Source organism: Aethalodelphis obliquidens, unplaced genomic scaffold (genome assembly GCF_003676395.1).
Source record: "Aethalodelphis obliquidens isolate GAN/ISIS:26980383/991018 unplaced genomic scaffold, ASM367639v1 scaffold23, whole genome shotgun sequence".
In the NCBI taxonomy this organism is placed as follows: Eukaryota; Metazoa; Chordata; class Mammalia; order Artiodactyla; family Delphinidae; genus Aethalodelphis; species Aethalodelphis obliquidens.
This window is the reverse complement of record NW_020837967.1, coordinates 14,865,994-14,878,661: the sequence shown is the minus strand read 5'-3', so window position 1 is coordinate 14,878,661 and position 12,668 is coordinate 14,865,994. Positions and strand designations below refer to the sequence as shown.

Below are 12,668 nucleotides of genomic sequence, written 5' to 3'. Positions count from 1 at the left end.
GAGAAAGCACGTGCGCAGCAGTGAAGACCCAACGCAGCCAAAAATAAATAAAGTAAAATAAATTTATAAAAAATAAAATACTGAAGCAAGTCAAGTTGGTACAAAGGCCCTGCAGTATATGCTTTGATGGCTGTTTTCAATTGTTATGAATATGGCTTGATATGCATATAAATATAGCACCAAAACCTAAAATAAGAGAAATGGTTCATATAATGAGTAAAGCAAAATTGCTCTTTTTGATAGAGTAGGACTTGCTTTATTAGACATTGAGTCACATTTTTTGGGGGGTAGGGTGAGAAAGGTTGTAAATAAATTGGCATTTTTATGTATGTTTTGCTTGCTTATATAATAAAAATAATTATATAGTAGTATATCATTATTACATGGTAATCTATGGACATTTAATTTTTGCTTTGATCATATTGGAATCCATTTTCCTCACATTTAGAATCAAAATGTTTCACTAGATTTCACTGAGGAGGACTCTTGAGTATTTTCTTACCTTTAATCAAAATGTAATATTCCTCTCTTTCAGCTAGTCAATGGCAGAGACAAATTACTATGTGAGCTTGAGTTTGAAAAATCATTAGTGCAAGAAATGGTAAGGGGATTTACATTATTTCTTAATAAATTTGAATCCAGGAACTTAATCATGAAAGTTTTATAAACTTTATTTGTAACTGTTTACTGTGAACTCTTCATTTCACCTTTATCCATAATCTAAATGCATGCGTAATTATAAACATTTTTTAATGATTGTTTTGGAGAAAACAATTTGAGTAGTTCTTTAATAAATATACGTACAATGTAGAAGAGTCTTATACAAGAAAGAGTATTACAATTTAAAGCAGTGTACAAAATTTTTGTATTTTATTATAGGGATTAAAAAAACAAATATGAGAGCCCAGTATTTTGAAGGATTTACTATTTTTAGTTACAAATTGCCATAAGTGACAACAAAAAAGAGCCCAGCCAGATATTTTGGCATTCTGTGTTAGTCTCATAAGAAAACACTGCCTTTTTATGTTCTTTTAAGCGAACTTTCCAGACGGCTGGTCTTTTATTTTATCAGTTGACTACCCGCCCGCCCCCCCCCCCAGGCTCCCTGACTTCACCCCCCGTCCAGCTCATGGTGTCGTACTTTGGCTTTCAACTGATCACCACTACTATGTCTTTGTTACAGTAAACTGACTGTGTTTATTATAATCAAAAATAAAACACAGCTTGACTTGCGTTCTAAATGTGCTTGAAAAGAATATGATACTGTTTAGAAGAGAAAAGGTTGTTCATAGGAAATCAACACCACTTCAGATATTGAAACATTCCCTTTTTTACAGCTTGTCACACTTTGTGCCAAGTCATGACTGTTTCCCTAACTCTGTTTTGTTACTCTCAGCACCATGTGTTTTGGGTGCCTTGTCATAGAAATTAATGCAAAACAATGCTCTGGGACTACAATAAAGCCTTCTATGAAACCAACTTGGGAATGCAGGCCAGGAAAAAAATTATGGTTAGCTATCCACAGAAACCATGTGTTAACAAATGTGTTATTTTGAACTCTTTACTTTTAAACCCCTGGCGTATAAAAGTCATCTCCATGAACTGAGTATACGTGGTCGATTTCTGCCCCACCCCCTTCCTCTTCTGTCATTCCCCCCAGTCCAGGAGTTGCTTCTGAAAACAAACAACTAAATGTGCACATTGTCATTAAAATACAAAGTGTTTTTATAGAGTGGGAAGCAGATGTTAAACTGTCAGTTTGTTAGCAGTATCAGAGAAGAAATTAAACTACTCCATCAATGAGTTCGTGCCTATGCTAGGAACGGACTACACAGTTTGTGAATTACTTTGCCGCTCTATTTGAACTGTAAGCGGTTAACTGGTGCTATTATATTGCCCATGGGGAACCAATCATGTTTTATTTTGCTGTTTAGAAGTTGAGCACCACGCTTGTTGCCAAGCAGCAAGATCTTGCGTCGCAAACCTCACGACAGCACAAGAGCCTTTAGCGTGTTCAGAGCTGGTCTGGAGGCTCATATTTTCAGTAGAAGGAGTGTACTTAAGGTTCTTCTTAGGACTGGGTTTCCATGGCATAACTTTGGGCCCAACAAGATCACTATTTGGCACCCCCTTCCCCCCACCAAGGGATTCTGTTATTCACTTGGAAGGGAGGCTGGCTTTGTGGCTATTAGGGCTTTCTTTGTTGCTACAGTGCTTTTTTCCAGAAATGGAGATTTGTGATTGTGGCCAGATGGAGGAGTGGAAGAAGGTGGGGTTGACCAGAGTCACTTTGTAAAAATTAAAAGACGTGCTCCCTGAAGGGTTTTTGTTCCATGCTTGTCTATTACTGTTTTCAATACAGTTTATTTTCTGGACTATTAAGAGCCTAGTTTAAAAAGTCAAAGAGGTTGTAGTAAAAAGGCAGGATCAGTAAGTATAGGTAAGCAATAAAGTATGGAATGATGTACCCTTAGTTTTAGGAGAAGCATATGAAATAATTTTGAATCTTTCTGTGATTCCTATGCTTGGTGGCTTTCCTTTATCCTTTTTTTTTTTGGTCAAATTGAGATATAATTGCCATATAACATCGTATTAGTTTCAGGTATACAGCATAATGATTGATTTGATACATGTGTATATTGCAAAATCATCACCACAATATGTGTAGTTACTTAATACCCATCATCACATGAAGTTACACAGTTTTTTTCTTTTTCCTTTTGGCTGTGCAACACAGCTTGCGGCAGTGAAAGCATGGATTCCTAACCATTGGACCTCCAGGGAATACCCGTCATAATTTTTTTCGTATCATGGGAACTTTTAAGATTTAGTCTCTTAGCAGCTTTCAAATATACAATACAGTGTTGTTAACTACAGTCACTGTGCTGTACATTACGTCCCCAGGACTTACTTATCTTATAACTTTGTACCTTTTGATCACCTTCACCCATTTTGGTCCCACCTCTACCCCCTGCCTCAGGCAACCACCAATCTGTTTTCTGTATCCATGAGTTTTTTATTATTGTTGTTGTTGTTGTTTTTTAAGATTCCACATATATGAGATCATACAGTATTTGTCTTTGTCTATCTGACTTGTTTCACTTAGCATAATGCCCTCCAGGTCCATCCATGTTGTCTCAAATGGCAAGATTGCCTTCTTTTTTATGGCTGGATCATATTCCATTGGGTAAATATACCACATCTTCTTTACCCATTCATCCATTAATGGACTTTTAGGTTGCTTTCATGTCTTGGCTATTGTAAATAACGCTTCAACGAACATGGGATGCATATATCTTTTCAAGATAGTGTTTTGATTCCTTTGGATAAATACCCAAAAGTGGAATCATATGGTAGTTCCATTTTTAATTTTTTGAGAAACCTGTGTATTGTTTTACATACCGGCTGCACCAATTTACATTCCCACCAACAAGTGCACAAGAGTTCCTTTTTTTCCACATCCTTGACAACACTTGTTACCTCTTGTCTTTTCAGTGGCAACCCATTCTAACAAGTGGGAGGTGATCTCTCATTGTGGTTTTGATTTGTATTTTCCCAGGGATTAATGATGTTGAGCACCTTTTCATGTACCTGTTGGCCGTTTGAACATCTTCTTTGGAAAAATGTCTACTCATATCATCTGCCCATTTTTTAATTGGATTATTTGGGGTTTTGCTATTGAGTTTTATGAGATCATTATGTATTTTGGATATTAACCCCTTATCACATATATGATTTCCATATATTTTCTCCCATTCTGTAGGTTGCCTTTTCATTTTGTTGATTATTTCTTTTGCTGTGCAGAAGTTTTTTAGTTTGATGCAGTCCCAAATTGTTTATTTTTTATTTTGTTACTTGTGCTTTAGGTGTCATATCCAAAAAAAAAATCATTGTCAAGACCCATGTCAAGAAGCTTTTTCCCTATGTTTTCATCTAGTTTTATGGTTTCCTGTCTTACATTTAAGTCCCTCATCCATTCTGGGTTAATTTTATGAGTGGTGTAAGATAGGGGTCTAGTTTCATTCTTTTATATGTGACTGTTCAATTTTCCCATCACCATTTATTGAAGAGACTGTCTTTTCTCCATTGAGTATTCTTGGCTGCCATGTCAAATATTAGTTGACCATATTCTTGATTCTGTTCCATTGGTCTAGGTCTCTGTTTTTAATGCTAGCACCATACTGTTTTGACTCTATAGGTTTATAATATAGTTTGAAATCAGGAAGTATGATTCCTGCAGCTTTATTCTTCTTTCTCAGGATTGCTTTGGTTTTGGGGGGACTTTGTGGCTCCATATAATTTTTAGGATTGTTTTTCTACTTCTGTAAAAAGTGCCGCTGGAATCTTGATAGGGATTATATTGACTCTATAGATGGCTTTGAGTAGTATGGACATTTTAACAATATTAATTCTCCCAATCCATGAGCATGAAGTTTCTTTCCATTTATTTGTATGTTCTTTGATTTATTTCATCAGTGTCTTGTAGTTTTCAGTGTAGAGATTTTTCACCCCCCTGGTTACATTTATCCCTAAATATTTTATTGCTTTTAGTGATATTGTAAATGGCATCATTTTCTTTTTACTCTCACAGATAATTCGTTGTTAGTGTATAGAAATGCTACTGATTTTTATATGTAGATTTTGTAACCTGAACTTTCATTGATCGTGAAGCTAACAAAAAAGAGGGTCCTTATGAGAAAACTACCATAATTGAACTCTTACCCTTAACTAATTTTCTATCTACTTCATCCCAGTGCACCTTATTTCTAGGAACAATCCAGACTTGAGATAGAAAGGAGTTACAAAGGTTGTTCTAGCCGCTCATTCTGAGGGCACAGCATTGAGTTATCTTTGCAGTGGGCTTTGATTCCGTTACTGGTTTCCTTGTTGCCTGAGTTCCCTCTGAGCCATGCTTCAAGTCTGTCCAGTTCTATTACCTGTAACATGCCAGCATTTGGCCATTCAGCTAGAAAACTGATATTTTGGTAACCCAGACATTTACTCTAATAAAATACATGTCTGAATTTCTGTGCCTAGGAACCATCACACATTTCCAGTGGGAATAGATAAATCCATGACCCAAGGGGAGGGTCTTTAGTGGTTATCCTATGTCCCATCATGGTATGTTGGCTGTGGGGTCAGATAACTTGTCTCTTTAGTTCCTGGGTCTTCCAATCAAGATAGACTTATTCAAGGAGCCTCAACTGCACCTAAACCTGATTTAAGTAATGAGATCCTGACTTCAAGCAGATGCCGTTATAGAATGAGATTTTTTGAGGCCTTGGATGAGGATGAATGTATTTTGCATGTGGGAAAAATGTAAAACGTTGGAGCCAGGGGGCAGATAGATGTAGAAAAAGCATTTGAGAAAGTCCAGTATACATTTACGATAAAAGCTCTCAGCAAACTGGGAATAGAAGGAAACCTTCTAAAGCTTATAATGGGCACCTACAAAACATAACCATTAGTACATTTGATAGTGAAAGCCTAAATGTTTTAAGTCTAGGATCAGAAAATGCGACAAGACTCTGTTCTTATCACTTCCACTAGACATTGTTTTTTAGGTCCTAGCCAATATAATATGCAAGAAAAAGAAAGAAATGGCATCCAGATTAGAAAGGAAAAAGTAGAACTGTTTTTATTCCCAGATAACCATGATCATTTATATAGGAAATTCTAAGGAATCTACAAAAAAACTACTAGAATTAATAAGTGAATTTAGCAAGGTTACAAAGATCAAAATAATGCATTTCTATGTACTAACAATGAACAATCAAAAATTGAAATTTTAAAAAACTCCAGTTGCGATAACATAAAAATATGAAATGGTTATGGATAAATTTGACAGAAAATGTACAAAACCATACAAAACACTGCTGAGAGAAACCGAAGACTTAACTAGATGGAGAAACATACTGTGTTCGTGATTCAGAAGATGCATGTTATTAATCTGTCAGTTATCTCTAAATTGATTTATAGATACAATACAATCCCAATCAAAATCCCAGCAGGTTTTTTTTTTTTTAATCAACAAGCTCCTCTACAATGTATATGGAAATTCATGGACCTTGAATAGTTAAAACAATTTTGAAAAAGAACAAGCTGGAGAAAGCACTCACACAACCTGAATTCAGCACTTACTTTAAAGGCACAGTAGTCAAGATAAAGTGATATTGGCATATGGATAAACGTATAGATTGATGGAATAGAATAGAAAGCCAAGAAGTAGACCCTTTGGGTCATATATGGTGAATTGATTTCTGACAAAGGTGCCAAGGCAATTCAAGCAGGAAAGGATGATCCTTTCAACAAGTGATGCTGGAATAATTGGATAGCTATAGGCAAAGAATGATCCTCAACCCTTGCCTCATACCTCATATAAAAATTTACTTGAGATGAATCATAAATCTAAATGTAATAGCTAAACCCACAAATTAATAGAATAAGGCACAAGAAAGGATCTTAGTGACATCAGGTTTGGCAGAGATTTCTTTAAATAGTGTAAACTGCATTTCATCAAAATTAAAAACTTCTGCTCTTCAGAATGTTAAAAGAAAACTGAAAAGGCAAGCTACAGAGTTGGAAAAAAATATTTGCAAAACATACCTAACGAAAGATTTGCATCTAGAATACACAAAATGGTCTTACAATTCAGTAACACTGTCAACAGCCCAATTTTTTAAATGGGCAAACAATCTGAACAGACACTTCACCAAAGAAGACGTATGGGTGGCGAACTATGACATGAACAGATGCTCAGCATCATTAATCTTTAGGGAAATACAAATTAAAATCTCAGGGAGATATTATCACTCACTATATACTCACTACACTGACTAAAATGTCAAAATCTGACCGCATCAAGTGTTGTCAAAAGTGAGGAACACCTAGAACTCTCATTTACTGCTGGTGAGAATGTAGAATATCCAACCACTTTAGAAAATATTTAAGTACTTTTAAAAATTTATATCTATACTTATCATGTGATCTGGCTATTCCACTCCTAAGTATTTATCTGAGGTAAGTAAAAATGTATATTCACACAAAGACTTGCATGTAAATGTTCGTAGGAGAAATAACCCTGATGTCTATTAATAGGTGAATGGGTAAATAAGTTGTACCTTATCTACCCAGTGGAATACTACTCAGAGATAAAAAGAAATGGATCGTTCTTATACACAGCAACAAGGATGAATCTCAGAAATACTATGTTGAGTGAAAGAAGCCAGACAAAATAAAGAATACCTTTGTACGGTTCAACTTACTTTAAATTCTCGTAAATGCAAACTAATGTATAGTGACAGAAAGCAGATCAGTGGTTGCCTGGTGATGAGGCAGGACTGACTGACAAAGAGGCATAAGGAAACTTTTGGGAGTGGTGGGTATGTTCATTATCTTGACTGTAGTGATGATTTCACACGTCATAGAGTTGACAAAGTATGAGTACCCCCAAAATATAAATATGCCCTAAAATCAATTTAATAAAAGACATACTATCCACTAGAAACATAGGCAAAGAGTTGAAAAGTGGGAATTCAGATGAGGAACCTACAAAAATATATCCAATCTCCTCAACAATAAGTGAAACAGAGTAAAACCATGAAGAAACAGTATTGCTCACACCAGATTGATTGTTTAAGAACAAAAATAAAAGGCTTACAGTACTAAGTGTTGGCAAAGTTGTGAAGCAAGGGGAACTTTCATAACTCTCAAAAGGTAGTAGAACTAATTTTGACAATTGTTTGGCAAATCTTCTACTATTGTTTAAGATGAGGATACCTTAGAATGACTCACAAAAGAGAGACATTTTCAAGAATGTTCAGGGCAGCATTGTCGGTAATAGCCCCAAATTGGAAACAATTCAAATGTCCATCTAAACTAGAGTAAATTAAATTAGTTGTGGAATAACTTAGAGTGACAGGTAACAATATGGATGAATCTCACAAACAATATTAGGCTCAAGCTGCAACATTCAAAAGAATGCAACAAGGATTTGTTTTAAAAGGATTTGGGCAAAAGCTATTAATGTAATTCCCCACACAATCAGATTACAGGAGAAAAATTATATGATATTCTGAGTTGATGCAAATTCTTTGAGAAAAAATAACATTCAAAATAATGCAACAAGTTTTAAAAGGATTTGGGCAAAAGCTATTAATGTAATTCCCCACACAATCAGATTACAGGAGAAAAATTATATGATATTCTGAGTTGATGCAAATTCTTTGAGAAAAAATAACATCCAATCTTATGCACACACAGGTGTGCACATACACACTGCTGTCCCATGAGAAGCAGGAGGAAGTTCTTTACCTTGCTAAAGAGTAAAACCTACAGCAAACAGACTTCTTGGTGAAACACAGGAAGCATTCTCTTTAAAATCAGTACAAGGTAAGGTTGCCTAATACCATTTTTTTAGTTATTTTGGAAATTCTGGCCAGTGTAGTAGAATAAGAAAAAAAGACAGCAAGAGGTGTGAGGAGTAGAATGGAAAACAACAAGACTGTTATTATTCAAAGAGGATGCAATTGTCCACTTAGCCAACCTCGCAAAACACTTAAAGACAAATTATTTAAATTAACAAGATTGCTGGATAGAAGATCAGCATTCTAAAATCAATTGGATTTCTCAATCAAAAATTAGGAGAAATTATAATTTATAAAAATTTATAATTAAATAGCAAAGTTTATAAAGGGCTCATAAATAAATCTCATAAAAATTTGTAAAAATCTCCATGGAAAATAATTATAAAACCTATTGGGACTTCCCTGGCGGTCCAGTGGTTAAGACTTCGCCTTCCAATGCAAGGGGTGCGGGATTGATCCCTGGCTGGGGAGCTAAGATCCCACATGCCTCGCGGCCAAAAAACCAAAACATAAAACAGAAGCAATATTACCAAATTCAATAAAGACTTAAAAAAAATTATTGACTGGGATTAATAAAGACTTTAAAAAAAACTTAAGGGGATTACAAAAACTAAAATGGAGAGCTATAACTTAGTCGCCATAGGCAAACTAGATTATCTTAGAGATAATAGTTCTCACCAAACTGATCTCTATATTCAATAAAATTCCAACCAGAATTACTACAAGGTTTTTCATGGAATTGACAAGCTTATTTTAAAATTAATATGGAAGAACAAGGGTCAAGAATAGCTCGGAAACAAAGTGAAACAATGACATGATGGAGTAGGGAGCGATTTCTCCTGTAAGCTATTAATATAAATTTAAGGTAATTAGGACATCATGATACTGGGCCAGGGATAGACCATTGGGAGAAAACAGAGAACCCAGAGCAGAACCAGACATACGTAAATAATATATATCAGTATCACAGATCAATGTAAATAGGGTGGAATTTTCACTAAAGATGCTTAACAATTGATTCAACAATTGCATAAAATGAAACTGGCTCCCTACCTCACATGATGCATACCCATTTTGTATGGATTAAGCATTCAAATATAAAGGGAAAACAGTCTTTTAAAATTCTAGGGAACAAATCATATGAACTCCAAGTAGAAATTATTGCCTAAACAAGACACAAAATAAAGCATAAAAGGAAAGTTAAAAATTTCAACCCCACAAAAATTAAGGGCCCCTTTTCACCAGAAGACCCCCTCAAAGAAAGTTTAAAATCTAGCCACCAATTTGGCAAAGATATTCGCACCATTTATGTATTCACAAAGCTGTTTTCAGGAATATGTGAATAACTCCTTCAAATCAATAAGAAAAAAACCACCCAATAGAAAAATGGGCAAAAGTTTTTAACAGGCCCTTCACAAAAGAGGAAACTCAATGGCCAATGAACATTGATTGAAAATGTGCTTGATTTCATTAATAATATAAAAGTACCAAGTGTTGGTGAGAATGTGGAGTAGAGAATTCTCATAAACTGCTGGGGACTATGTATATTGTTACCAAAACTTTGGAAAACAAATTTGGGTTATCTTCTGAAGCTGATCATTCTCTTAACATATGCCCCAGAGTTCCGCTCCTAGGCATATAATGTCCACAGAAGATCCCTAGCACATGTGCCTGGGGGAACAGGTACAGGAACATTCAAAGCCATATTATGTATAAAAGAAATTAGAATTTCCCAAATGTTCATTGACAGCGAATGGATTAATAAATTATGCTCTACTCATACACTTGAATACAGCAGCCAATATGAATGAACCATTTCCAGTATCAACATGGGTTAATTTCAGAAACTATGGAACAAACAAGTGGAGGAAGAACACATACATTATGATTTTTAAACAAGGTTTAAAAATAAGCAAAACTAAATTTGTATATTGTTTAAGGATACCAATGGGGTAAAAAGATAAGCCTATAAAAGCGACAAAAAATTATCAAAAAAATAAAAGGGAATCCCGAGCACAAAATTCAGAATAGTGATTACCTGGTTGGGAGGGTGGTGGTCATGGGACACTTACAATTACACAGGGAGATTCAACACTGTAGCTATTGTTCTCTTCCTCAAGTCGGATGGTCATATTTTTATTATTTCTAACTAACATTTGCACTGCTTCCTTTTTTGGCATATATAAATTTTTTTTTTAATTGAAGCATTTAATTAATTTTTTTCCCAACCTCATGGCTTGTGGGAATCTTAGTTCCCCCACCAGGGATTGAACCTACCCCCTGCCCCCAACAGTGGAAGCTCAGAGTCCTAACCACTAGACGCCCAGGGAATTCCCTAATTGGAGCATTTTAGAAACCCATTTTCTGCTAGAACCTAAATGCTTGATGGCAAGGTTTATGTATTATTTATTCTAAGAGTCTAGTGCAGTGCCTGGTACACAATAATGTTAATAAAATAAATACACATAAGCAAACAATTGCATGTTTTCCTATAATCTCTATTATAAAGTACTTTTTTTTCTGGGTGCAAATTTATTTTCTCTTCTAATTTACATTCAGTATTATAATTTATATTCCTATAATAGTTTGGACAGTGAAATGGTTTAAAATGCCACTCTTCCATTGCTTAAGAAGTTTACCAAAAATTCTCTTTCTTAATCTTTGCAAATGATAACAAATGACATGGGTCTTTAATTTCACAGGTTAATAAACAGAAAGCGGACCTTGAAATGACAAGAAAGTTGGATGCCATAGTCGCCAAGGTTTGCATTTAAATTCTTTTTTTTTTTTTCTTTTACTCTGTTAATTTCTTATTTGGGCATCTGGCTTGAAGAACCTATACACACCATCCCGAGGCTTTTCACTTTCCCACATCCAAGTTTGAAGGAGAAAACACTTAAAAGTGAGGCAAGACGTGTGCATGGGAGATGAGGGACTGGTGGGTGAGAGCAGTGAGGAGGGAGTGAGAATGGAAGGTGTCACTGGCGTCCCAACCCCCGGGCTCAATGCCCTGGCCCTTCAGACTCCTGTCCCGTCGCTCCTGCCTGCGGCCCCCGACGCCCACCTCCACCTCCGTACAAATACGACACCCACCTCAAGCTACGACCTCACCCCATTCCACCAAGACCCCACCTTTCCAGGTGCTTCCAGAAAACACTGATCTCTTGGTATGTTTTTCTTAGCACACGAGCATCTGTGGGAGGAATGGAAAATTGGGCCTCACCTGCAAATGAAATCAGGCAGGAGCGGGGGCGCTGGGGGACCGGGGATGGTGGGACAGGGAGCAAGAGTAGATCCAGGCCCTTCGGGACTGCGATTCTAGCTCAGGAGAGGAGGACAAGGGAGGAAAAGAGAGGGAGGCGAATCGGAGGCATGTATAGTGGGAATAACAGAGCTGGCTCTTTTTCTGTGCCAGAGCCCCAGAGCCATCAAGGAGAAAGAAACCACCTTGTCCCCGTGGCCCTCACAGCCCGGGAGTGCAGGCGCTCCGAGGCCACGTTCTTCCTTCACCGTTTCATTGCCTTCTAAGGCCAAAAGAGTCAAGAGTCCAAAGAAGGCTTCAAAGGAAGAGCATCCTACGGTAAGACCCACCCACAGGACCACACCCCGGGACACCTTCACCTGCAAACAGTCTCAGACACCCGATTCCCCCTACTCCCTCTGCGTGCATCTGGGCAGGGGGCTCTGGCTTCTCTTCCCCTCACCGATGCGTCCTCATCAGGCCCCTTACCTTATCCAGGAGGATGCCACCGTTGTCCTGAGCGTGGTGGCTTATTTGGCTTAGTCACCATGGCTTCGTGGATCTCTATTCAATTAGCAACACAGAGAAGCCACATTCCAAGCGCTTTCTAGTGTGTATAATCTCTAACTCATGACTGCCCAGTATCTATCAGAGGCTTCCTGGGGACTCCCTGAAAGATGTGCAGTTGGAAAGTCCATTTGCTCATGGACTATTCTTTTTTTTTTAATTAATTAATTAATTAATTTTTGGCCGTGTTGGGTCTTCATTGCTGCACACCGACTTTCTCTAGTTGTGGCGAGCAGGGGCTACTCTTCGTTGCGGTGTGCGGGCTTCTCATTGTGGTGGGTTCTCTTGTTGTGGAGCACAGGCTCTAGGCGCATGGGCTTCAGTAGTTGTGGTGCACGGGCTTCAGTAGTTGTGGCACACGGGCTTCAGTAGTTGTAGCACATGGGCTCTAGAGTGCAGGCCGAGTAGTTGTGGCGCACGGGCTTAGTTGCTCCGCGGCATGTGGAAGCATTGCAGAGTGGGGTTGGAGACAGGGACAGGGCAACCCCTTCCCT

At 37.2% G+C, this 12,668-nt stretch overlaps 1 protein-coding gene across 1 annotated transcript in view; it reads left to right on the top strand.

Annotated features, from left to right (window-relative positions):
• Positions 1 to 12,668, top strand: part of CUNH10orf67 (chromosome unknown C10orf67 homolog) — a 118,947-nt gene that overhangs the window by 69,325 nt on the left and 36,954 nt on the right. Inside the window, exons 8-10 of the mRNA XM_027121492.1 lie at positions 536 to 601; positions 11,069 to 11,128; positions 11,782 to 11,946. Of these exons, the coding sequence (XP_026977293.1) occupies positions 536 to 601; positions 11,069 to 11,128; positions 11,782 to 11,946 (291 nt within the window). The remainder of the gene's footprint in view (positions 1 to 535; positions 602 to 11,068; positions 11,129 to 11,781; positions 11,947 to 12,668) is intronic.